At 39.5% G+C, this 27,497-nt stretch overlaps 1 protein-coding gene across 3 annotated transcripts; it reads left to right on the forward strand.

Annotated features, from left to right (window-relative positions):
- The first annotated feature begins 3,052 nt into the window (after positions 1–3,052).
- Positions 3,053–27,416, forward strand: Gbp2b (guanylate binding protein 2b). Of its 3 annotated transcripts, none has more exons than XM_011240014.1 (11): positions 3,053–3,148; positions 6,369–6,572; positions 7,232–7,359; positions 8,723–8,832; positions 11,795–11,991; positions 12,313–12,555; positions 14,963–15,243; positions 16,347–16,559; positions 19,189–19,291; positions 19,587–19,780; positions 20,545–20,579. In XM_011240014.1, the coding sequence occupies exons 2-11, from the start codon at positions 6,383–6,385 to the stop codon at positions 20,563–20,565; spliced, it is 1,680 nt and encodes a 559-aa protein (XP_011238316.1). In that variant the 5' UTR covers positions 3,053–3,148; positions 6,369–6,382; the 3' UTR covers positions 20,566–20,579. The 3 variants fall into 3 exon arrangements, with proteins under 3 accessions (XP_011238316.1, XP_030108281.1, NP_034389.2); XM_030252421.1 differs by lacking the exon at positions 20,545–20,579 and adding an exon at positions 26,332–27,416 and having other exon boundaries at positions 3,059–3,157; NM_010259.2 differs by lacking the exon at positions 20,545–20,579 and adding an exon at positions 26,332–27,413 and having other exon boundaries at positions 3,084–3,148.
- The last annotated feature ends 81 nt before the right edge of the window (positions 27,417–27,497 follow it).

Below are 27,497 nucleotides of genomic sequence, written 5' to 3' on the forward strand. Positions count from 1 at the left end.
GCCCTTAAATTCTACAAGATTCATAAACATTCAAGAATGTAAGTAGTTTTGTGTTATCTAATACCAACAAATTTTACTGGTCTAAGGAAAACAACTGATTTCCCAGCATTTAGGTCTGCTTTTATGAAATTTGGTTATGCTTACATTTTGAGAAATATCTCTTCCCACTTCCAAAGCCTACAATGTTTCACTTTGTGGGAAGTTGTTTTTCTCTCTTCCTATCTTTCTCAGTGTAGAGTGGAGGAGCAGAGGTTTCACTCAAGTGCATTTCCAATTTTCGATCCCCTAAAGTTGCTTGCTTTGTAGCTCTTAGACTCCATACAGTCTTCACTGACCCTCTCTCTGAATCTCTTTCCTCCTTGAACAGATGTGATAGTGAGTAGCTCATGAAGCAGTCTTATGAACTTTATCAACACATGTACAAGTGTGGCTGAAAAACAATTTGTGCATACACTGTGCACCATCATTTACTGACTGGACAGAGGTGTTGGGTCCGGCCAGCAGACCACAACCTGGGTTCTAGCCTGGAAAGGCATTTTGGAAACCTGGAAGAGAAGAGGGGCTAGGTGGCGAGAGAAAGAAATGTAGCCAAGACAGTTATTCTGATCAAAGCTCAATTTTACTAGTTCCGACATTTCAGTTATAAAGGAAGGGGGAGGGAATCCGATTCCTGACGAATAATCTCAGGTCCAGTAGAAAGGTGAGCACGTGTGTGGCTCCAAACAGCAAAGCGGCAGGTTCCAGCAGTGGGAGTGGCAGAACGAATGAGCAGGAAGCTCCACCCCTGAACAAGCAGGTTTCAGGCTCGGGGAGGGGAGACTACACAGAGGGACTTCTGTGAAGTGCGAAATGGTATAGGATTTAGAATAAGACATTTTTTTTTTGTTTTTTTGTTTTTTGTTTTTTTCTTAAAATTGCCCTCTGTGGGTTAAATTTCTTTTGAAAGTATTTTAATTAGTTTTTTTACTTAAACACACAAAACTGGATTTACATAACATTTTCATAAATGTATATCATTGTATATATTCTGGTTTATTTTTCCATTGCTGTGATAAAACACTGAACAAAAGCCACTTGGGAAAGCAAAGGTTTAGTTCATCTTACCTGTTTTTAAGGAAAGTCAGTGTGAACTCAGGCAGGAACTGAAGCAAAGACCATGGAAGGATGCTTCTTATTGGCTTGCTCTCCTTGCTTGCTTAGATCTTTCCTATACAGGCCAGGCTTACCTGCCTAGGGATGACACTACTCATAGTGGGCCAGCCCCTCCTCTATTCATCATAAAGCAAGAAAATGTCCCACAAACCAATCTGATAGAGTCGATTCCTAAGTTGAGACTCCTGCTTCCTGGTTATGTGTAGATGGGGTCAAGGTAAAAAAAACAACAACAAGAACAACAACAACAAAAACAAAACAAAACAAAACAAAAAATGTATGACAGTATTTTCCCCCTACATTTAGTCCTTGTCCAACCTATTTCTTCCTATTGGTCCCTTTTCTTATCTTAAGTAGTTCCCTTCTTCTGATTCTTCTTCTTCTCTCTCTCTCCCCATCCCTCTCTGTGTGTGTGTGTGCACATGTATGCATGTGATAATAAGCCTACTTATCAAATGAACACGCAATATTTGTCCATCTTTTGACCTTTCTGCTTCCTCTCCCACAGCAGTATACATTCTTCTCCCACTACTTCCTCTCCCCATAGTACTTCTACAATATGTATATAATATCTATCTATGCATAATTAATAACCCATTTGAGAGGAAAAATGAGAGATCTGTCTTATTTTGTGTACCTTGATGTACTAAATTTCCATCCCTTCTAAAACTCTGCTGTATGTATGCACCATGTTCTTTACCATCCCTCTGTTGGAGAATGTCTCAGCTGCTTCCATAATGTGAGTACTGACTGTGACTAGCACAACATTAAACACGGGTGTGGAAGTGACTCTGTGGTCGGCTACAAACGGCATCTCAGGTATATTATAATTTAGAGTCAATGTAGAGGTAGGAAAGGAATGCAATGAGGGAGCAGGAAAAGAGAGAAAAGAATTTAATTGAAATAAACACTCCAAAAAGAAACGAAGAACAATGTTCTGAAGGGGGAAAGAATGAGAGATGAAAAATATAATGATTCAGCAACGAAAATATCTTTCCACAGCACCAGATAACTGAGGGATAGAATTCACATTTAATCAAAACATTTAAAAAAGCAAACCAAAACTTTACTTGAAGGAGATTGACAAAGGAGACACAGGTGGGTGGGGGAAAAAGAAAATGAAAGGAAAGAGTACTATATTGGCTTTTTTCTAGGATGTCAAGTGTTTGGGAGACACGTTCTTTCTTTGATTTAATGTGGTGTTGAGCCTATAACGGACACCTTGAAACAGCTGGGTGTGCTGACTTCATCTTAATACCTTTCACTAAGAGACAAGACATCTTCCAGTCAAAGTTTGCTTAGGGACTCTGCTATATTAACTAATCAATATATTTATTTGTGGCACGAGTATTTTTTGTGAGAATCAGGTGGTGTGAAAAGCCCATGCATCTCACAAACGTGCAAGTGGGAGCTATCTTCATTATTATTTATTAATTTTCCAATATCAACTTTTAGGACATGGGTTAGGTTTGCAGGATTCAGAATTACATAACCTGGGGCATTGTCTCAGAGTGCTTATAGCCTTACATGGGTACACATGAGTAATTAAGGCCACTGTGAGTTTAGTGTTCAAAGCAACTGAACCCAAAATAATATCTGATAAGACAGCCTCATTCCTGAGCTTCTCAAACTGCCTCATGAACATGGCTGTATGTTACAGCCCCCAAGGACCAGCCCTTTCATAGAACCCCTCAGCTGGATAATCCTGAGAAAGCTTGTGATAACCTGTTAGCAAACACTCTCCTTGAATTCTGCACCAGCCACTGATGATTTAGGACTACTGAGTACTTCTAATTTCACTTTCTTCTTTATCACTGTGTTTGCAGAAGTAGCTCTAATTTAACTGCCTCAGCAGAAAATTTTTGCTAATGCTCTGGACCGCCCCAGAAATTGGAGGGACAATAAAACACCAGGTGCAGAGAGCATCCATCAGAGCATCCTGATTCAAGAGGGAAGAAGCCACCAGCTCCTCTTCACTTCCTAATTTTATCCAAAGGTAAGGAAGGTGAGAGAAGGGGAGGGGTCAGTGTGGGAAAGGCTTCCAGGATACTGATGAATCCATGTAGATAACTGCTCCACAGGAGGCTGTTGCTCAGGAGGTTTTAGAATCCAGAGTTTGTGTGGAGGGAAGGTATGCTGTCAGCTACACTGTTTCTGCTGTGCTCAATTAATAGGTATCAGGCAGTGGAGTCCACAGAGGTTGGGGTGGGGGGTGGGGGGCGGGAGAGGGGCATGTTCAGCATTCACTGTACTTGAAATGATCTTTGTTGCCCTAAGACTCACACAAACTCACCCACTCTGTTGCCAGTTTGTATACCTTTTGAAAAATGATATTTCTACACCTCTGGCAACTTGGAACATGTCAAAACAGATACTCCTCCCGCTGTGGACTCTGGAGGTGATAAACTTTTGCAGACAGCTTTTCTGGGCCACCATTATGGATTGCTTCCTCTTTTATGGTGGCACAAGCCAAATAACAATAAAAACTACCAGGATTTGAGAGATGCCTCACTGCTTAAGTTTGGTTCCTGGCACCCAACTTGGGCAGTTCGTAACTGTTCCAGCTCCAGTTCCATGTTATTTGACAACCTCTTCTGTCCATTGTGGGCCACCACAAATGCATGGTAAACCCACATACACATAACTAAAAAGAATTTTAAAAAGTCCAAACTCTCACTTTGGTAGCTTCCAGGGTCCATTGTTGTTCAAAGTGATAGGTTCTGATCCAGAAACATGACCAGTGTGTCTGTCCTGTTCCCTGCAAGATACAGGAAGGAGGACATGGGAGGCCTGGCACTTTGTTAGATTTATCTGGAAAAAAACAGAAGTGATAAATGCTAAAGCTAATACAAACCACTCTTTGTCTTCACTTTACCACTCTTTACTTACTTTATGATAACCCTTCTGACTGTGATGAGAGACAATTTCGGTGTAAGCTTAATTTGCATGTCCCTGCAAGCTAAGGATGTTGAACACTTTCAAAATTATTGTTATAGTTATTATTATTATTATTATTATTATTATTATTATTAAATTTTGGTGTTTGTGTTTCTTTTGAGACTTGACTGTTCAGTTCATTGTCCCATTGATGGATCCACAGTTTTGTTTGTGTTTTTGTGTGTGTGTTTATTTTTTATAGTGTTTATTTTCCTGGGTAGTATGCTCTGGGGACAGCTGGCAAAGATCTTTCTCCCACTCTGAAGGCTGTGTGTTCACTCTGTTACAAGTCTCTGTCAATGGGCAGAAGTGTTGTAGTTTTGTGTAATCTGATTTGGGATTCTTGTGGTTAATTCTCACATGATTAGAGTTTTACTTGAACATGCTGTGCCAGTTCTGAAGTGTTCCCCAATATATTTTTGTTTAACAAGTCCAGCATTTTTGGTTTTAAAGGTTAGTTTTTGTTATTTTTTATGTTTACATATATGAGTTTAAAATATAAATAACTCCAGTACAGTCATTAAGGCCTCTTGGACACTTAAAAATATGCAATAAATAAATCCTGAGTATAAAACATTTTGATCCATCTTATTTTTAATAATAATTAGCTGGAATTAAGATATGACTATGTCATTTTTCTACTTTCCCTTTCTCTCACCAATAACCTCTCTAATGTACAACCTGCTGCTCTCTTTCAAGTCCATGGCTTCATTTTCTTTGATTGGTATTACACATGCACAAACACACACCCGCACACACACAGGTATATATTCCTCAATCAATGAACACACAATCTGTTCCATCTGTATAATGTTATTGGATGGCTATGATCTCAGGACAGCCCACTTGGTATTGGATAACTAACCAGGGAGTGCATCCATGAGGCTTTACACTCCAATCTCAGCATTCCTTAGTTGCCTGTAGTGCTTTGTTGAGGGTTCAAGCCCCATGAGATTTCCCCTTTGATGGTAAGCATGTCCATTGGTGCTGTACTTCTTTGGGGGTCTTGATTAGGCAGCCAAGCTGTTGAGTCTATGTGGGTATAGCTTCCCCATCACTTCTAGGAACCCCAGGTTCATATCAGACTTCCTGTTTTTCTGACTCTTCAATCTTTTCACCCCTTCCCCCTTTTCTGTGATGATCCCTGAGCAGAACATGCAGAAGTCAGCTTATAGTTGACGCTGGGTACCATACAACCATTTGTTCCTTGAACTTGATTGGTTGATGTTTTTTGTTGTGTTCTCCATCTGTTACAAAGAAAAACTTCTTTGGTGAAGGATAAGAGCTACACTTATCTGTGGGAATAAGAATAAGCATTTAGAATGCAGTTAAGAATGACACTGGGTACTCACTGATAAGTGGCTATTAGCCAAGAAAGTTAGAATACCCAAGATACAATTTGCAAAACTCATGAAACTCAAGAAGAAGGAAAATCAAAGTGCGGTTACTTTGCTCCTTCTTAGAAGGGGGAACAAAATACCCATGGAGAGAGTTACAGGACAAAGTTCAGAGCTGAGACTGAAGGAAGAACCATCCAGAGATGGCCCCACCTGGGGATCCATCCCATAAACAACCACCAAATCCCAACACTATTGCACAAACTAATAAGATTTTGCTGACAGAACCCTCATATAGCTGTCTTCACTGAGGCTCTGCCAGTATCTGGAAAATACAGAAATGGTTACTCACAGTCGTCTATTGGATGGAACACAGGGTCCCCAATGGAGGAGCTAGAGAAAGCACCCAAGAAGCTGAAGGGGTCTGCAGCTCTATAGGTGGAACAACAATATGAACTAACCAGTACCACTAGAGCTCGTGTCTCTAGCTGCATATGTATCAGAAGATGGCCTAGTCAGTGATCAGTGGGAGGAGAGGTCCTTGGTCTTGCAAAGATTCTAGGCCCCAGTACAGGGGAATGCCAGGACCAGGAAGTGAGAGTGGGTGGGTTGGGGGAGCAGGAGGTGGGGAACGTAAAGGGGATTTTTGGAGAGGAAACTAGGAAAGGGGATAGCAGTTGAAATGTAAATGAAGAAAATATCTAATAAAAAATTAAAAAAAAGAATGATGCTGGTTTAATAAAGTGGCAATAGTAGGATCTCCTTCAAGACCCATGGCCTTACTAACTTCAGGTAGTTAGTTGGGTTCCCAGCCAAGCTGTGTGTGCTGCTATTGTACCCTCTGGTTTATAACAGAATGCTCATGATAGTCCAGGTCATTGAACCGAGTTCTTCTAACTGACTCAGAACATTTCCTGTTTTATCATCTCTTGCAAACATAAGAGTACTCTCTGGAAATGGCCTCAGAAATCCACATGAAAGGCCCAGTGTGCCTCATCAAGAACTCCGGTGAGCAGTTGGAGGTCTACCAGGAAGCACTGGACATCCTGTCTGCTATCCAAAATCCTGTGGTGGTCGTAGCAATAGTGGGCTTCTACCACACAGGCAAATCCTATCTGATGAATAAGCTGGCTGGAAAGCAGAAGGGTGAGTTCTACCAGGAGAGCTCTGCTCAGTACCCCTTCCCACTTCCACTGTCAGTATCCAGAAAGCAAATGTGAGTAGAAAAAAGTCAAAGATGCAGGTGATATGGGGTGCTTTTTGTCCATCAGTGGACTTGCATTTCTGAATTAGTGTTCCTAGGGCTTCCTCCCACAATGCCATTACGTCTTTTAAAGGTATAAGCATGTCTTAGTGGGCTTCATAAGTTCTCACCTTTCTTATCCTCATCTCTAGCCCCCCTTCTCTCCCTCCCTTCCCCCTTCTCCCCATGTGACCATGGCCAGCCTCTGTCTTTCTTACTACCTTCTCTCTTTTCCAGCCCTTCTACAATAAAGCTCTAAAACTATATATATATAATCTTAGTGGAAGAAATAATACATTAATAGGGACAGTCAGCTTATGTTATAATGAATTACACAATACTTGTTAGAATGTTCACTTAGGAGGAGTAAGAGTCCACTTATGTCTAAGGTGGAAATGAATGGCTGATCAGCATTGGATGTTCTGCACTCCATGTTTCCTGGTTTGAAATCAAACCCAACACCTGGAACTGGCTGGTCTTCTGTAAATGGTAAACATGTTCATTCCAAGGCAATTTCAGGAAGCGTGTGCTGTTTATCTCCCATCTCATCCCTACTCTGTAGGCTTCTCCCTGGGCTCCACTGTGCAGTCTCACACAAAGGGCATCTGGATGTGGTGCATGCCTCATCCCGAGAAGCCAGAACATACCCTGGTTCTGCTTGACACTGAGGGCCTGAAAGACATGCAGAAGGTACAACATAATCTTTCATATCTACTCATGGTAAATCAATAGTCATTCCCAGTCTTCAATTATAGTACTGATGCATCAAATTAGTGTATCACTTACCTAACATAGGAACCAAGAGTTGATACTAAAGTCAACTGATTAACAGAGAGTCAGCCTTCATAAGAATAACTGACAATATTTTTTTTTTGCCATTTTTCTCTTATACCATCACACCATGTTTTGGTGAGACTTTTAACGGTGTCACTAAATATGCCTGTACATTTTCTGAACTTGCATAAGTGTGAGCCTATGGAAATGATGAGAACTGTAACTTCTACATAGCACTATCAATGAGAGGAAAACAATATAAAACGTATACTTTTGGTAGGGCTCTAATGCAGTGAAGAGACAGCATGACCAAGGTAACTATTTTTTTTAAAGCATTTAGCTAACATTTAACTGCTTCAGAGGCTTAGTCTCTTATCATCATGGTAGAGAACATGGCAGCAGGAATGGCAGGCATGGTGCTAGAACAGTACCTGAAAGATACATCCTGATCTCAGCAGCAGGAGGGAGGGAGGGAGGGAGGGAGGGAGGGAGGGAGGGAGGGAGGGAGGGAGGGAGGGAGAGAAGAAAATGGAGAGAGAAAAAGAAAGTAATAAAGAGAGAAAAATAGAGAGATTGAGAGAGAGAGAGACAAAGACAGAGAGAGGCAGAGGCAGAGAGAGACGAAGAGAGACAGAGACAGAGAGACTGGGCTTGGCATGGGTTTTTGAAACCTTAAATCCTACCCCTAGTGACATACTTTCTCAAATGAGGCCACACTCCTAATTCTTCTAATTCTTTAAAAATTTTCCACTCCATTCATGATGACTAAGCATTTAAAAATATAAGTCTGGGGGCAGGGGCAATGTTCACTCAATACACCACAATTTTCAGTAGGGCCATTTTTTTTAATCTATTTCAAACCATCACAGCTTGCAATAACATCTTTTTTCATGGAGTATCACATAACTACTCTTCCAAACATGAGACAAATAAAACTTTCACTGAAAGAGAGCTAAAATGGTCCTTACCATAACATGTCCTAGGAGTGAAATCCAGCATGCCAGTTTAGATTTTAGTAACTGACCAATGTTATGACTTTTAAATGTGAATGTCCTTCATGCTCTTATATATATGGATATACTTTGTCATATTTGAATTATACAACATAAATTTAACATTGATAAAATCATTGTACAGATACAAATTTATTATGACTTACCTTTGATATCATAGCTGATGGGGGACCATTCAGATAAAGGGGATCAGATAAAGGCCATTTTTGCCTAACCAAGTTGATGGACAGTCTCTTAGTCACTCTTCTTCACTCACTGACCTGTAGGGTGACAACCAGAATGACTGTTGGATCTTTGCTTTGGCAGTCCTCCTCAGCAGCACCTTCATCTACAACAGCATAGGAACCATCAACCAGCAGGCCATGGACCAGCTGCAGTATCCTTTTGGTGTTCTCTAGCATAGTCCTAAACCTAGAAACAACAGCATCAATATTACATCAGATAGGCAGACAAGGACCTAAATATTTTGAAGTCTCTCAATAACAAAACCCTTGATTCTCATGTGAGTTTGCCTTACTTCCCAGAAAAATTTAAACTTCTTGCATCATACAATGCCTTAGACAGAGTGGTACACTGCTGAGAGCATCCCTATCTGGATCAATATCCTGCATTTGTCCAAATCCTCAACATGATTCAGAACCCATGTTCTCAATAGTCAGTATTATCATTATGTCTAAATGAGAGTAGCATCCTGAGTGCCCACTGAATGCTATAGGTAATATTTATCCTACAAAGTCATCAAGGGATCCTAGACCTAGAAGGAACAGCTTCATTATTTCATCAGGTGAACTGACAGGTAAGTCTGTTCTCTTTCAGTCACCCCAACTGCAATAGCAAATTTAAGGGATTTGGAAAATCCTTGTCTCTTTACCAGGTTCACCTCAGTCCCATCACAAGTTCACTTTATCCTCGCACATGTGTCACATACTGCTCAGAAAATCCATTTCTTGCCTAATATTTTTCAAATCTTCCACCTCAGTTAAAAGTATCTCCCTGCAAATCACTATTTCTGCCAGCATCTGTATGTGTTACCATCTAACTGCCCAGGTAATGTGCTGGAGGTGATACCTGCTGCTAATCGCTCAGGTGCTTTGATGTGTTGTTTGTTTCGCTTTATCCTACCCTCAGACTTTGCATGTTATAGAGCAGTAGATGACACAGGTATGCTTCTTTTGCCTACTTAGACCATGCTGCACACTCTCACTCTCATACCAATAAAAAGAAAACAAGGGTCTCTGAAGCACGGGCTCTCAGAGTACAGCATCTTTCTTTCCAGTCTTTTTTCAAACAGCCACTTGACACAACATTTTTTGGACAAAAGTCCCGCGTCTATACCTGATATCTCTCTTCCCTCCCCTTTCTCACACTGTTTTCATCTTCCTAGTACCTTGTCTAGATCACTATTAACGTTTGCTAAATTTCAATGATCTTAACTTCAAATATGAGTTCAAGTAACTCCTTTATTCAGTGGATCATTGTCATTGTATTGTTTGTCTCACTCAGCAGGTGCCATGAGTTGTACTCTTTCACCTTTCTGCATAAATTGGCTCTTAGCACTAGAGATTTTAAGTTTTCCAGTATTCTACCTACCACACCAGCAAGCCTTTCCTGTTTACATTCTCTTCTTTTTGTGGCTTCTAAGTGTATGACACTAGTGACTGTGCCTTTGATAGCTGGTTTTACTTTGTCTCTAGGGACTGTCATTGTGCCTCATGACACAATTGGAGCACCCATATGTCAGCTGTCATCAAGTAGTTACAGCCACATTCAACCATTCACATATAGCTGCTGATGGCATACCTCATGTAGATATCTTAGAGACAATGCAAGTCAAAATTCACAAAATCTCTCCTTCCTCCATGTTTCTAATTACATTAACATTTCCCATCATTACAAAATTACTCAGGTTTAAAACATAGATATCAGTTGATACAACCATTTCTCAATACATGAGAACTCATTATTCTATTATTCTCAGCTCCATTAGCAAAGCTATTTCCCTAAACTGACACACTCTCTATGTTGTGTACAGTTTTAAAAATATGCTACCACCTTTTTATAGGAGCTGCAGCCCTGAAGATGCTGCCTGTACTCTAGCCTTTCCCAGTTCCCTTTTGTTCCTCTTGGCTTAGCTTTGCCAAGCTGCCAGGACCAACCCAGCTTCTCTCTCAACCAACCTTTGCACCATGAAAGCTACTCAGATAGTTTTATTACTTAAGAATTTGCCTACTAGCAAAATTGCCTGGCTTAAATAGATCCCACTTGGAAATTTGTGCCCTTAATTTAATATCTCCTTCTCTCTTTCTGCCCTAAGCTTAATGGCTCATATTAGCTAGTGGTACAGGCTGATGGTTCTAGCTTCCCAAAGATCTTACATGCTTTTTTGTGCTTCTCCTTCCAAACCTGGCCAATAAGCCCTGTCTCTTTTCCTCTGTCTCCTCTTGCTCCAGGGACCTGGAAGTCCCACCTGTCCCTTCTGCCCAACAATTGGCTCCTGGCCTCCTTTATGGACCAAATCAAGAACCAATTTCAGAACCAGAACTTAATACCAGCGTACCACCCCCTACCTCTCTACATACCTTCCACAACAAACTCTAGTCTAAGCTTTTCTTGTCTCTTGGACATGTCAACTGCCAAATTATTCTTTGCTTATACTCTTGATTTTCAAGTACCTTCCCAGCCAGTATGATCCAGAAATGATGTTGTATCATCTCTCCTCTCCATAAGGTGCCTTCAGTTTAGTGCAAATCAAACTAAAGATTAGGATCTGTATAACTTGATGTCCTATATGTAGGTCTTTTGGAACTTCTGCCCCACCACACTGGCAAGCATGCTTTATACTCATTATATAATCACATTTTCCTGTTCGGGGTTTACAAGTGTTGTAACCTCTATTTGGAACATTCTTCTACTATATATTCCATGTTTGGATTTTTGATAACCTAACATCTTGAAGATCACAAGTAGCCCTTTGAAGACTTCCAAGTGCAAGCTCCCCATGCAGATCCATGCATTGATTCACTATTGCTTGGGCTAGTTTATTTTTTGAATCACAATTTTAGCAATATTTGAGGATTTTTATTTTGTATTTTATCCATAACCTTATTGTCTCTCCTTTTAAGAATGATATAAACTCTAGTATTGGCATTTTTTTGCTTATTTAAATTTTGTCCCAGGGAAAGTACATGATCCATAGAAGACATTAAATAGATTTTTGTGACCAATTAAATTCTGAAAATAAATAAGCTAACAATATATGTTATTTTTGAGGGGTAGTGGTGGGATCCACATCATAAAAATGGAGTTTTCCCTGTAGTTTTCTTAACTTCACATGCCAGCTATGTGACAGAACTGACTGATCTCATCAAATCAAAGTCATCACCTGATCAGAGTGATGTAGACAACTCAGCTAACTTTGTGGGCTTTTTTCCTATCTTTGTGTGGACTCTGAGGGATTTCTCCCTGGATCTGGAATTTGATGGAGAATCCATCACTCCTGATGAGTACCTGGAGACTTCACTGGCTCTGAGAAAAGGTAAATGGGCTCAATGGAAGTTTGTGATATCATGGTAACAATAGCATAAGGATCGCTTCTGTATTCCTGGTAAAATTCTTAATCCTGTATTTGTGCTTCCCTCAGTGTTGTTATGGGAAATGAAAACACAGCTTGACTGAATTTGAACTGTACCATCCACAGCTTCTCAGAGGGCTTGTTCTTTCTTGTCATCTTGTTTTGTTTTGCTCGTTCTAGATTAGTTATTTACCCCTTGCTTTGGGAAAGTTATATTACTGAAAGTGTCATATATTTGAAAGAATTTATTTGAAGTTTACTGCATCTAATTTATCTTTCCTTAAGGAACTGATGAGAACACTAAAAAATTTAATATGCCTCGCCTGTGTATCAGGAAGTTCTTCCCAAAGAGGAAGTGCTTCATCTTTGACAGGCCTGGAGACAGGAAGCAACTTTCCAAACTAGAGTGGATACAGGAGGACCAGCTGAATAAAGAATTTGTAGAACAAGTTGCAGAATTCACCTCATACATCTTCAGCTATTCTGGTGTCAAGACTCTATCTGGAGGCATCACAGTCAATGGGCCACGTAAGTCATCCCTCTACCTCTTATCTCGTCTTCGGCTCATTGTAGGATACTAACAAACCCACTCTAACCAGACCAAACAGCATTTGTTGATGTTGTTGAAGATGGAGTGTATGCCTCTCATACACTTGGAATTTACTTGGGAACTAAATGTATTTCTCACAATCTCATCCTTGTAATAGCAAACAACATCAGAAACCACCAGAATATATTGTAGCCTGAATTTCCACTTGTTCATGGTTCCTTACTAATAAAGAGGTTAACTGATTGTCACAGAAGATCAAATACCACATTGGACTAATACAACAGAGTAAAGCCTAAGGCAGGACATGACTTTCCAACTTCAGGAAAGTAAAAGCTATGTGACTGAAAGAAGAGAGTGCATGAGAGGAGTGGAGTCATGATGCAATTGTGCTGTCCTGATGGAGCAGACATGACTGGAGGACTTCACAATTGGCTCCAAGCTTTGTAGGAAGGTCTCTAATTTATAGACATCAGACACTTGAGTAGAATTAAGTGGTCATTGGGTCCTAATCCAATTAGGACAAAATTAGGGCAGTAAAAACTGTCAAAGAGTCATGGAAGCTAATATATATTAGTGTCAAATATAAAAGTTTTCATTATAATAAAATACAACAGTATGGTAGATCCTAGAAGGAACTACAAATATGTCACCTCAGACTGAAGCTTTTCATTTCCTGTACATTGTATTATTTCTTGAGAAAGTAATATCAGGAGGAAGAATTAGTGTTTTGGAGTGGGTTAAGTTGTTTATTTTTGAATAGTTTAATGTGGATTCCCCCCCCCCATATTTATAATGGGGAACACCATTGAATCAGGCAGCTGATATTTATAATAGAGAATTCCATGGTGTCAGTTAGCTCACTGGTCAGGGATGTTATTCAGATAGTAGAGTAATTTACTAGCATTCACAAAGTTGGTTTAATCTCAGCACCACATGAATTGGTATGGCTGTGCAACCTGGAATCTTAGTTTTGCACGGGTAGAGGCAGGAGGATCAAAAATACAAGGTCATCATTGGTTACATATCAAAGTTTAGTGATGTCTGAGAAACATGAAACTATTTAAATAAACAACAACAAAGAAAACAAATAAATGAACACACACACACAAAATGTAATTAGAGATTTTTTTAATTAGGTATTTTCTTCATTTACATTTCAAATGCTATCCCAAAAGTCCCCCAGACCATCTCCCCCACTCCGCTACCCACCCACTCTCACTTCTTGGCCCTGGCATTTTCCCATACTGAGGCATATAATGTTTGCAAGACCAAGGGGCCTCTCTTCCCAATGATGGCCGACTAGGCAATCTTCTGATACATATGCAGCTAGAGACACGAGCTCTGGGGGTACTGGTTAGTTCATATATTGTTCCACCTATAGGGTTGAAGACCCCTTTAGCTCCTTGGGTACTTTCTCTAGCTCTTCCATTGGGGGCCCTTTGTTCCATCCAATAGCTGACTGTGAGCATCCACTTCTGTGTTTGCCAGGCCCTGGCATAGCCTCACAAGAGACAGCTATATCAGGGTTCTTTCAGCAAGTAGTTAGAGATTTAACAGAAGGGACACAAAAAAAAAATCCATGATTCATCACAACTATAGAACCAGAAAAGAAGAGTGCAGGTCTGACTGGCACAGAACTGTTGAGAGAAAGGACTTGGCACCTGCTCTGACTTGCCTGAGAGCTGGTTTCTGGGATGTGATGCTTTCAGTAATCCAAAGTGCAAGGATGTATGAAAATCTGAATGTCTTGGTCATTCTATAGCTCTCATGAAAACAAAGAACATAAAATCCAAAAAACTGGATAGACCCATTTACAGAGTGTGGAAACAGGGCAAGAAGCATGTAGTACTGAAAACAAAAATAAGTAAAAGAAGAAAGACAGTCAGACAGACAGACAGACAGACAGAGAGAGAAAGGAAGGAAGGAAGGAAGGAAGGAAGGAAGGAAGGAAGGAAGGAAGGAAGGAAGGAAGGGAAGAGAGGGAGGGAAGGAGGGAGGGAAGGAGGGAGGGAAGGAGGGAGGGAGGAAGAAAGAGAGAGGAGCAACAAAATCTCTCAACTACAACAAAAGAGGAATAGGAGAAAGGTAATGACAAGCTTTTTCTTTAGCCACTTACTGAGAAATAAAGGAAAGGTAATGAGAAGGGAATATGGAAAGAGAGGTGATAAAATAAGGAGACACAGTGTCTTGGTCCATCCAAGCCCTGTCCTGAATGATTCAATACTAAAACCATCTCTGGGATAAATGTAGAGGCAGTAAAAATGGGCTTTGATCTCTGGATCTCCAGGTTAACACATTATCCATTTGGGTTTCTTTCTCAGAAAATTGTGAAAGCTATGTACTCTGTCCAGCAACTAATAATCATTTTGAAACTCCTTTATATAGGTCTAAAAAGCCTGGTGCAGACCTATGTCAGTGCCATCTGCAGTGGAGAACTACCCTGTATGGAGAACGCAGTCCTGACTTTGGCCCAGATAGAGAACTCAGCAGCAGTGCAAAAGGCCATCACCTACTACGAAGAACAGATGAATCAGAAGATCCACATGCCCACAGAAACCCTCCAGGAGCTCCTGGATCTGCACAGGACCTGTGAGAGGGAGGCCATTGAGGTCTTCATGAAGAATTCTTTCAAGGATGTAGACCAGAAGTTCCAGGAAGAATTAGGGGTAGGTGTGGCACTCAACATCTTGAGAGTCAAGAATATATTTGTCTTTTTGAGAAGAGAATTGTCCTTAGACAGGGATACTCAGTGATGTGCACAGATTTATAATGACTAGTGAAAGATTAGATTCTGCAGGACATTGATAAAAAAAAAAACCTAGCACTATAGTTAATCACATTTTCTACAAAATTTCTTTTTATTATAAGAAAAAATTTGATCAGTGATAATCCCTCCCTGATTAGCATGCTAAGATTTTACTAATGATAAATTATTGTGATCAAAACTTCTAGTGAAGCTAGCTAGTCGATGTCAGTAGGAAATAGGCATCTTCTTACCTGAGGAATTTTTAGGATGTAATGTATATAGAGATACATTATGCTTTCTAAGTTTGAAATTCACATCATTATCATCTTCATCATTCATTAGCTTCAAAGTGACAAAATAACACAGAATTTTACAATATCAAAAAATACTTATGAAACTGGTAGCTGGGCGTGGTGGCACATGCCTTTAATCCCAGCACTCAGGAGGCAGAGGCAGGTGAATTTCTGAGTTTGAGGCCAGCCTGGTCTACAAAGTGAGTTCCAGGACAGCCAAGGCTATACAGAGAAACCCTGTCTCAAAAAAACAAAACAAAACAAAACAAAAAGTATTTATTCTTTTATTGAATATTTTTAGTAAAGTCTCTGGCCTTAGTACTCTGTCTTACCTCAAAATCTGAATAGAGACCTCTGACATTGGTATTCTCCATCCTGCTTCACACACACAAAAATTACCTGTCCACAAATGTTAAGGACACCAAACAGTGCAGTGGCATATTCAGTGAGAACACAGGAGCCTGTGTAACTCTAGCCTTTGTGATCTGAACTATCCCTAAAATCAGAGATGTAAAAATAAAACAGTTTCCTATGATGTAGCATCTCTATGTTGACAATCACTTTCTAAGTCAGGAAGGGTGGGCAGAAGGAGGGATGCAGGAGAATTCCTTCAGGGATTAACAAACTGAAGGACCAGTTTCTGAAGGGGCATTACAGTGAGGTGAAGAATGAGTCCTCAGTTAGACATTCTCCAGTAATCTGTTGTGTATCTCCTCCTGTGCCCTACCAGGCCCAGCTGGAAGCCAAACGAGATGCCTTTGTTAAGAAGAACATGGACATGTCATCTGCTCATTGCTCAGACTTACTGGAGGGCCTCTTTGCTCATCTGGAAGAAGAAGTGAAGCAGGGGACATTTTATAAACCAGGAGGCTACTACCTTTTTCTTCAAAGGAAACAAGAGCTGGAGAAAAAGTATATCCAGACTCCTGGAAAGGGACTCCAGGTAAACTCAGCTGTTGGTAGCATATTGTGGTGCTCAGTGTAGAATCTCCACCAAATGTCAGTGACTGCAAGGAAGCTACAGTGCAGACTATGGGCTGTGTGCTTGCCTTACATTTAAATAGGCAGTCGGCCATTATACAGACAGCAGCTTCTTCCTTGGGAGTAAAATTGGACCTCTCAGAAATGTTTGTGGAAAACATTCATTCTCTTATTTAGTCATCTAATCATCCAATATTGATTTATTTATCCCCAATGTTTAGAGTACTTCTCAGGGAGCTAAGGGCTACTGTCATTTAAGGAGTAAACAAACAGAACCAAACCAAAACAAAACAAAACAAAACAAGTAACTAGTAATTTCTTTCTCATAAGCTCTAGATAATGCTAGCTTACAGGCTAGTAATAATCATAGTAATAGCAGTTGATACGTAGGTTGTTTTCACTTTTTCTAGAAGTTAACTCATTGAGTTCTAACATAAATTCTATAAAGTATCTATTATTATCTCATAGAGAGAAAAGGAAATTGTGGCAGAAGAAAGTTAAGACCTCACTCAAGATCACAGAGTCAATGGGCTTTACAGCCTCAATGAAAATCCACGGTACATAGTCTGCCATGGACCGGCCTCAGTCGGCCTCCCTCAGTCTGCGGGAAATTAGGGTTCCAGACAGGTGGGCAAGGAGTTGGCAACAAAAAGGATGACAAACAGACATGGACACAAGGGAGTGCTGTATCTGGATGTAATTTTTGTCAAAGTTAGCATCAGCTTTGTATAATACAGAAAACAAATGAGTAGAGTATCACAGAAGGCAAGGTACATTGAAGTTATCTGACACAAAACAAAGGAATGCCTTCAAAAGACTGGCAGGAACTGGGCAATGTTTACAGTTAAGAATAATGACCGGGGCCAGGAGAGGATTTCATGCCCTAGTCACAATTTATGTTGTTCCTTTGAGCCTGGTGAAAGCTAGCACCAGGGGGATTCTGCTCTAGCAAACCTTATCATGAATAATGCAATAATACTGTAGATCCTCTTAAAACCACAACCCCCTTTTTTGTAGGCCTTGGTAAATTCTTGCATATGAGAGTAACTTGGCAGTTCTTTTAAGTATCTGTAGGGAATCTTAATTTGTCAGAAGAATTCACCAACTTTCTTCTAATATGTAACATAGTTTGCCATCCCTGACTGTAATGAAGATTCTAAGTATACTTTGCTAAGCAAGCCTGCCCTGAGACTTCCAACTCCTATCCAGTAAAATATTGTAAGAAAGCATGCAAGACCCTCCACACTATCCCAGGAACAAATCTGGGGGCATTCTTGCTATGGGAGTGCCAAGGTTCCAGGAGACTAAGTTTCCGTGAAACTCTTTGCTCGGGACTACTTTCAGGCTTTCTAGGCCTGTCATGCAAGTCACTACTAGAGTGGATGTAGCAATAGTCTTTGCCTTTAACCATTTTAAACTGCCCTACTTAGGCAGTAGATTCAAGATTAGATTTGGCTACATACTATTTTCAAATCACTACCATGACCAAAGCAAGTCTTATAAAGGAAACATTTAATTTTGAGCTTGCATACAGCTTCAGAGAGTTAGTCCATTATCATCATGATGCTGAGCATGTCGACACACAGGTAGACATGGTGCTGGAAATGTCGCAGAGACCTTTATGTCCTGTGTTGTAGACACTGGCCTGGTATAAGTTTTTCAAACCATAAACACAAGGCATACTCCCTTGAGTAAAGCCATACCCCTAATCCTTCTCAGTTTCACTCCCTGATACCTAAGCATGGAAATATTTGACTCCATGGGGGCCATTCTCATTCCAACCACCACAATGACACTTCCTGAAATGTTATGGCAGCATTCTAGGTGCTCTGAGAATGAGCTGCAGGACTCATTCAGGCAGACAGGAAGGTTTCAGCCCAGGAGGTTTGTTTGGACCAGATGACAAGGAAAAGTCCCTGGTTAAAACTTCAGGCCAGAGTCCATTCCAAAAAGTGCATAGCTAACACAAAACAAACTCAATGGTATTATTGTAGACATTTTGTCTTCCTGTGTTTGGGTGTTTTTGTTTGTTTGTTTGTTTGTTTTTTGTCTTATTGTTCTTTTGCTTGTATATTAATTACAGTTTACAGTTTTATATTTTAGTGGATTTTGTTTGTTTCTTGGTTTCTTGGGGAGAGTTGTTTGTTTTTTTAAAGGATAGAGGAAGAAAAGGCATGGAGTTGGGTGGGTAAGGAGGGAAGGAGGATGTGTGGTGAGCTGAGGGAAGAGAGCATGTGATCAGAATATATTGAATGACAAAATTATTTTCCAATTAATGAAGGTTACATTTTGAAGTGAAAATCGACATCATTAGGTGATAGTAACATATGAAATAAATATTTTGAGGGGAATAATGCATTAAAGATGCAGCTGGATGAATGGAGTCACCTGTTACTAAAATTTGAACGGCTTGAAATGATTGGCTCTGGAAGGGGACCTCAAGTTGATTTTAAAACCTTAAACTTGAAATATACTGTTTGAATTACAAGGTATTTATTGCATAGTTGATAAAATTAAATTGAACAAAATAAGCATGATTTGTCTTCAACTCATGTACTTACTTCCTCATTCTAACTCCCTTCAACATCTAGGCTGAAGTGATGCTGAGAAAATACTTTGAATCCAAGGAGGATTTGGCTGATACACTTCTAAAGATGGACCAGTCACTCACAGAAAAGGAAAAGCAGATTGAAAGTGAGAGCTACTGAGAATATTCCCAATGTTGGGAATTCTTGGCATATGCTGCAATACTAATCCATATCACCTCATCATTGTGGAGAAAAAGATTACAAATGTCACTCTTAGCTTCATGGTGGCTGTTTTTAAACTAGTAGACATGGCATTCATTGTGCCTCCTTGTTATCCAGTTTTCAGGGTAAAGATTCCACAAAGTGGTTAAAAAAAAACAAAAAACAAACATACAAACAAACAAAACGAAAGCCTCTCCCAAAATGTACTCTTCATCTCCTTTGCTTCTCTCTTTTCTCAGTGGAACGTATAAAAGCAGAAGCCGCAGAAGCAGCAAATAGAGCATTGGCAGAAATGCAAAAGAAGCATGAGATGCTGATGGAACAGAAGGAACAGAGTTATCAAGAGCACATGAAACAGCTGACTGAGAAGATGGAGCAGGAACGGAAAGAGTTAATGGCAGAGCAACAAAGAATCATATCCCTTAAACTTCAGGTACCTGGCTGCACCATGTGCTGGCTGCACTGGGTTCTTTGGTTGGCTAGGTTTTGTTTGTTGGTTTGTTTGTTTTCTCTTGTAATTTATTTTATATTTACAATACATCACAATTGCAATCCCTCCCTTCTCTCATCCCAGTTCTGCCCTTATAATTCTTTATCCTCATTACATCTGTCCCTTCTTCTCCTTGGGTACCACCCACTCTAGGACATCTAGTCCCAGCAAAACAAGGTATATTCTCTCCTACTGAGACCCAACCATGCAGTCCAGGAAGAGGAAGGGAATTCAATGGTAGGCAACAGAGTCAGAGACAGTCCCTGCTCCATCTGTTAGTGGAGCCACAGGAAGGCCAAACTTCACATCTGCTACAAATGGGGGTGGGGGAGCTAAGTCAAAACCCTGCATGCTCTTTGATTGGTGATTCAGTCTCTGGGAGCCTCCATGGGTCTAGGCTACTTGATTCTGTGGTCTTCTTGTGAAGTCCTTGACTCACCTTCCCCTTTGTCAATTTTATCTCCAATTCTTCCATCTGACTCGTCCTGATGTTTCGCTATAGGTCTCTGCATGTCTCTCCATATGCTGCTGGATGAACCCTCTCAGGAGATAGTTAAATTAGGTTACTGTCTGCACACATAGCAGAGTATCATAAATAGTATCAGGGATTGACTCTCTCTCATCCGGGATGGGTCTCAAGTTGGGCCAGTCATCAATTGGCCATTCCCCCAGTCTCTGCTCCATCTTTATCCCTGTGCATCTCGTAGGCAGAACAAATTTCAGGTTGAAGGATCTATGGGTTGGATGATGTCCTCTTTCCACTGGAAGTCCTGCTTACCTAATGGAGGTGGTGAGTTCAGTCTCTATATCCCCTGCTGGTAGGAATCTCAGCTAGTATCACCCCTATACACTCCCCAACCCAGGTCTCAAACCATTTGCCTGCAAAATTCAGGATGTCTTTGTTTTTAATAGCTGAATAATATTATATTTAGTAGACATATCACGTTTTCTTTATACATTCTCTAGTTCAGAGATGTCTAAGTTGTTTCTAGTTTCTGGCTATTACAAATAAATCTGCTATGAACATAGTTGAGCAAGTGTCCCTATGGTATAGTGGTGGATCTTTGGGGTGTATACATGGGAGTGGTATAGCTGGGTCTTGAGATAGAACTATTCACTATTTTCTGAGAAGCTGCCAAATTGGTTTTCAAAGTGATTTTTACAAGTTTGCAGTCCCACCAGCAGTGCAGGTGTGTTCTTCTTTCTCCACATCCTTACCAGCGTGTTCTTCCACTTGAGTTTTTTATCTTAGCCATTGTGATGGGTGTAAGATGAAATCTCAGGTCGTTTATATTTGCATTTCCTTAATGATTAAGGATGTTAAAGGTTTCTTTAAGTGCTTCTCAGCCATTTGAGATTTCTGTGTTGAGAATTCTCTGAGAATTGATATTCTTGATTTCTTTATATATTTGGGATATTAGTCCTCTGTCTGATATAGAATTGATAAAGATTCTTTCCCACTTTGTAGGCTGCCATTTTGTCCTATTGGTGGTTTCCTTAGCCTTGCAAAAGCTTTTCAGTTTCATGAGACCCCATTTATTATCTTCGTGTCTGAGCTATTGATGTTCTTGTTCAGAAATTTGTCTCCTGTGCCAAGCCACTGAATTCAAGGCAGTTCCCCCAATTTTTCTCCTATTAGATTTAGTGTGTTTGGTTTGATGTTGAGGTCTGTGATCTACTTGGACTTGATTTTTGTGCAGGGTGATAGTTATGGATCTATTAGAATTCTCATACATGCAGACATCCAGTAAGATCAGCATCACTTGTTGAAGATTCATTCCTTTTTTCTTTGCATGGTTTTGGCTTCTTTGCCATAAACCAACTGTCCATAGATGTTTGGGTTTATTTCTGGGTCTTTCATTCTATTTCATTGTTCAACCAGTCTTTTTATGCCAATACCATTTAGTTTTAATTACTATTGCTCTGTAGGATAGCTTGAAATCAGGGCTGGGGATGCATCCAATTGCTCTTTTATTGCACAAGATTATTTTAGCTTTTCTGGATTTTTGTTTTTCCATATAAATTGAGAAATGCTCTTTCAAGGATTGTAAAGAATTATGTTGGAATTATGATGGGGATTGCATTGAATCTGTAGATTGTTTTTGGTAAGATGGTCATTTCCACTATGTATGTTAATTCTCCTGATCCACAAGTAGGGGAGATCTTTCCATCTTCTGATATCTTCCTTCAGGGACTTGAAGTTCTTGCTTTTTCACTTGATTGGTTAGAGTTACAACAAAATATTTTATATTATTTTTTGCTATTGTAACAGGTGTTGTTTCCTTAATTTCTTTCTGAGCCCATGTATTGTTTGTTTTAAAAAGGGCTAGTGATTTTTTTGTTTTAGTTGACTTTGTATCTAGGCACCACTTTGCTGAAAGTATTTATCACCTGTAGGAGTTCTCTGCTAGAATTTTGGTGGTCATTTATGGACACTATCATACCACCTGAGAACAGTGATACTTTGACTTCTTCCTTTCTAATTTGTATTCTCTTGATCTCTTTTAGCTGTCTTACTGCTCTAACTAGAACTTCAAAAACTATATTGAATAGATAGGGAGACAGTGGGCAGCCTTGTCTTATCTACATTTTTAGTGATATTGATTTAAGTTTCTCTCCATTTAATTAAATGCTATCTACTGGCTTGTTGTATATTGCTTTGACTATGGTTAGGTATGCACCTTTTTCTCTGATATTTCCATGACTTTTAATATGAAATAGTGTTAGGTTTTGTCAAAGGTTTTTTCAGCATCCAGTGAGATATTCATGAGATCTACTTTTCCTTTCAGTTTGTTTATATAGTAGATGACATGGATTGATTTTCATAAATTGAACCATTGGGATGAAGCCTAGTTGATTGTGCTGGGTGATGTTTTCGATTTTTTTTTTTGATGCAGTTTGCATGTATTCTCTTGAGTAATTTTTCATTAATGTTCATAAGAGAAATTGGTCTGATGTTGTCTTCCTTTGTTGAGTCTTTGTGTGGTTAGTTATCAGGGTAAATGTGGCTTTAAAGAATGCCTTTGGTAATGTTCTTTCTGTTTCTATTTGTGCAATTGTTTGAGGATTATTGGTATTATCTCTTCTATAAAAGTATGGTAGAATTCTGCACCAAAACCATCCATCTGGCTCTTTTTTTTTGTTTTCTCTCTTTTTCTTTTTAGGAGACTTTTAATAACTGCTTCTATTTCCGTAGGGGTTTTAGGTCTGGTTAAATAGTTTATCTTCATTTAAGTGCTATCCATTTAGAAAGACATTCAGTATCATTCGTTTCATTTAGATTTTTCCAGTTTTGTGAAGTATAGGCTTTTGAAGTAATACTTAAGGTTTCTTTGGATTTCCTCAGTGTCTGTTTTTATGTCTTCCTTTTCATTTCTTATTTTATTACTATGGATCCTGTCTCTCTGTTTTTTAGTTAGTTTGGATAACGATTTGTCTATCTTGTTGTTTTTCTCAAAGAACCAATCCTTTATTTTGTAGACTCTCTGAATTGTTCTCTGTGTTTCTAATTGATTGATTTCAACCCTGAATTTGATTATTTCCTGCCATGTACTCCTCTTGGGTGTGTTTGCTTTCTTTTTTCTAGACTTTTAAGGTGTACTTTTAAATTGCTAGTATGAGAATTCTCTAATTTCTTTATGAAGGTACTCAGGGCTATGAACTTTTAAGGAAACTTTTAACCCTGCCATCGTTGTATTACATAAGTTTGGATAGGTTGTGCCTATATTTTCATTGAATTCTAAGAAGTCTTTCATTTCTTTCTTTCTTTCTTTCTTTCTTTCTTTCTTTCTTTCTTTCCTGACCAAGTGATCATTGAGTAGGGAGTTGTTCAATTTCCATTAGTTTTTAGGCTTTCTGTTGTTTCTGTTGTTGTTAAAGTCTAGCTTTAATCCATGATGGTTTGATAAGATACAAGAAGTTATTTCAATTATCTTATATATGTTGATGCTTGCTTTGTGAGCCACTATATTGTCTATTTTGGAGAAGGTTTCATGAAGTATTGATATAAAAATACTCTTTTGTGTTTGGGTGAAAAGTTCTGTAAATATGAAAATCACTGAAGGATGAACCCAGACTCAGCTAGTACACATAGACAAAGAACATTTATTCTGCAGAAAGAAATAGCATGAAAGGTTTACACATGATTCCAAATGGCAACATCTGCAGATACATTCCAGTTCCTTTTACAACAGGACTTCTTAATTGCTTCTGAGATAACAGCAGACTTCTAAGACTTAGGGCATGTTCCAAGGTGTTACAGAAATCATTAAACAAACGTCATAAAGAAGATATACACCACAGGACCCAGAAGCAAAAACAGGAGATAAGATATTGACTGAGTTTGTCAAAACAAGACTTCAAGGATGGCCCAATTATAGTTTTAAACTTCCCATGACCCTGCAAGGAGAAAGTTAAGCCAGATAATTGTTCCTAGTGTATATGTATATAGGCATTCTCTGTTATAACCTCTTTTTTAATTAATTATCTGAATATGCAAACTTGCAGCGAGCTTTTCCTATGTGAACACTAGCTCCTAGAGTTGTACAAGACAAAGCTCAGAGAAAAATCTCCCTCCCCCTTTCTCCCTGGGACTTCAACTTAGAGAAGCACAATTCCTCCCTCCCCCAAGAAGCTTTACCTAGCCTCCTGCTGTGTCACTTTGAGGTGCCAACTAGAGGCTGGGGAAGCCATCTTTAAGGGACTGGGTCAGGCTGATCAGCTGCAGAACTTCAGAAGCAGAGTACCTTTCACCTAGGACAGATAGGAAATGGTCAAAATGGTCCATGGCTTAGTTTCTGAATGTGATATAAGCAATGACCCCCTCACTGTTAGGTCCATTGGATTCATAACCTTAGTTTCAATATTTCTCTGTTTAGTTCCTGTCTTGATGACATGTGCTTTGGTGAAAGTAGGGTGTTGAAGTCTCCCACTATTAATGTGTGGGGTTTGATATGTGGTTTAAGCTTTAGTAATGTTTCTTTTACGAATGTGGGTGCCCTTGCATTTGGAGCATATATGTTCAATATTGAGAAGTCGTCCTGGTGGCTTTTTTCTTTTATGAGTATAAAGTGTCCTTCCCATCTCTTTTGATTAATTTTGGTTGCAAGTCTACTGTATTAGATATGGGAATGACTACTCCAGCCTGTTTCTTGGGTACATTTTCTTGGAGAACTTTTTTACAGCCCTTTACCTGGTTCTTTATTATTCTGTGGACCTGGATGGTTTTTCTTAGGCAGGCCTTATAGGGGCCAGCAGAGTTGGCTGCACCATTTTAATTTTCAGTTCCCAGTGGTCCAATCAACAATGTATATGGGGAGGCTGAGGCATTAGGTTCACAAGGTCAAGGCTTGACTGAGTTATGAGTAGAGACCTGTGCTCCATCCTCCCCACTCTCAATCCAAGGGCAATAAATAGCATACCATCCCCCAATGGCAGGGTATCATTCACAAACTTTTTATATTCTCATTCCGTCACTGCTCCTTTTCCTAACTATTACTGGTTCTTTAAGTCTGCTTATTGCTAAATGAAGCTCTTTATCAGGGTATGTCTATTAAACTGTAGATTTGAATTGCAAATTCTCCTCAGGTGTTATCTAGGATTTCTGTGATAGAATCCTCAACTAACTTATCAAGGACTATTATTTTCTCCTGTCCTAAATAGAGTAATTGTAATATCTACATGTAAAATGGCTTTTTGCATCATATTCTATGACATAATATTCAGCTCTTAATTTTTTTATATTGAATGGGATCAGTAGAAATTTTGTGTCTGCCACACCTAGAATGCTCTTAACACTGGAAGCATCTCAAAGAGCAGAGTCAGTCTCAAATCTTTAAGCAAAGTGGTTAAATGCTCAAATTGCCCATAACATCTTGTTTTCTGGGCATTCCTCCACATCTACACTAAGCCTCCATTGTTGTTAATGAAACTGCCTGAGCACTGAAGACACACTTGCTTCAATATGTCTTCTGTCTTGGTTACTACAACTGGGACAAGTAGTAAATCCACTGATTGAACACCACCTGTCCTGATTCCGATTCAGATAGTGACATTCCGGTTGGTTTAAGCCCCTCTTTATCACCTTCTTTCATGTGTTTGAGAATTTGCACAGCACGGCTTAGAGATGAGGCAAAGAAGAACAGGCAAGCTGGTGCTGATTTTATACAAAATTGTGTTTTCCATGAGTCAAATGATGTAAGAACTGGACCTGAGTGCTTTAGGGAACTGGTGTTCAGAACTGTCAGTCTACATTTCTAAAACTGGAGAAAGAAATATGTGTGTGTGTGTGTGTGTGTGTGTGTGTGTGTGTGTGTTTGTGTGTGTGTGTACAAGACAGGGGAGAGGAATCATGGAAGTTAAAGAATAAAAAAGACTTTTGAGAAAAATGTCAAAATCCCCCCAGGGTTCAGTGTATCTACCAAAGCAGAGTCTGTGTGAGTCTGAGGAATGTGGCATGGGATGCCTTCTGAGTTCAAATTCCATCTCCATTTTAGGAACAGGAAAGACTTCTCAAGCAAGGATTCCAGAATGAGAGCTTGCAACTACGTCAAGAGATAGAGAAAATCAAGAACATGCCTCCACCTCGATCATGCACCATACTTTAAAATCTGAACAGACTAAAGCTCTCTACCCTGTTTCCACTCATCAAGGAAAAAACTTCGGGGACAGCTTTGGATTGTGACACAGCATGGCATTGAATGAGACTTGAAGACAATGACACTTTACTAGGAAGAAGGGAGAAATAAAGTTCACAAAGTGGAGTTTATATGTGAAAAAAATGTTTGGCTTATGAGGTGACTCAGTTCATGTTTGTGTTAGAAGTGAAAATTCATGTGATTTTTAATCGGGTCTTATATTTGATACTGCAAACATGGACTCTGTAGACATACTAAATTGTATTGTTGGGATTTGTTTTTACAACACAGTGATAGGGCAGCTGTCTTTGGGTAGACATTTTGTATCACATACATCCCCTACTGGATATTCTTAGTTGTGTGCTCATAAGTAATTCAAAGATGTAGCTTGCTCTAAGCTGGGATTGGCATGTTATAAACATGATAAAAATCTGAACATATCCATGGAACACAGCTCCTAGGGCCTCATGCTATCTGCAGACATTGGTTCCCAGGGTAGACAATGGGCAGTGCCCAATGTGGGAAGGCTCTGTGGTTGCTGGATGAGCAGAGTATTTCATTGGAGAGGAGAAGAAAATTCCCCTCCAGGCAGAATGCATAGGCGAGTGGGCGTTGCACCTCCCCCATTGAGAGAACTTCTTGTTTTCTTTCATGCTCCAGCCTACTGTGTTTCCTTTCTAATCTCTCTTTTTATTTTTCAAAAACACTTTCTCCTTCTAAGAGTTTTAGAATGACTTCTACACAGAATGGAGAACTCAAAATAAATTTCGTTCTATTCCTCTGAGGCTCATAATCACAGTGCCAACTCTTGTGAAACCAACCTTCATTTTTATCTTTCTTTTGCTGCTATGACATGATTTGCATATCTCTGAAGATAAATGCCTTTTACAATGTGGCAGAAGCACTGTTTAAGTGAAAACTGTTAATAAAAATGATTAAGCTTACCATAATTGTTTCAAGTGCATGCTGTACATTGTTCATAATGTAAGAAACGCCGCTCCTAAATTTCTGTAAGAGGGGAGGTC

The sequence above is a fragment of the Mus musculus genome, chromosome 3 (assembly GCF_000001635.26).
Source record: "Mus musculus strain C57BL/6J chromosome 3, GRCm38.p6 C57BL/6J".
Taxonomy (NCBI): Eukaryota; Metazoa; Chordata; class Mammalia; order Rodentia; family Muridae; genus Mus; species Mus musculus.

What these genes read in the sequence shown, in the direction of transcription:
- Gbp2b (XM_030252421.1), top strand. Translation starts at nt 6,383, where the DNA reads ATGGCCTCAGAAATCCACATGAAAGGCCCAGTGTGCCTCATCAAGAAC. An exon ending in CAGGCCATGGACCAGCTGCA is followed by an intron (nt 8,833 to 11,794) that starts GTATCCTTTTGG and finishes TTCACATGCCAG; the next exon opens with CTATGTGACAGAACTGACTG. An exon ending in TTCACTGGCTCTGAGAAAAG is followed by an intron (nt 11,992 to 12,312) that starts GTAAATGGGCTC and finishes TCTTTCCTTAAG; the next exon opens with GAACTGATGAGAACACTAAA.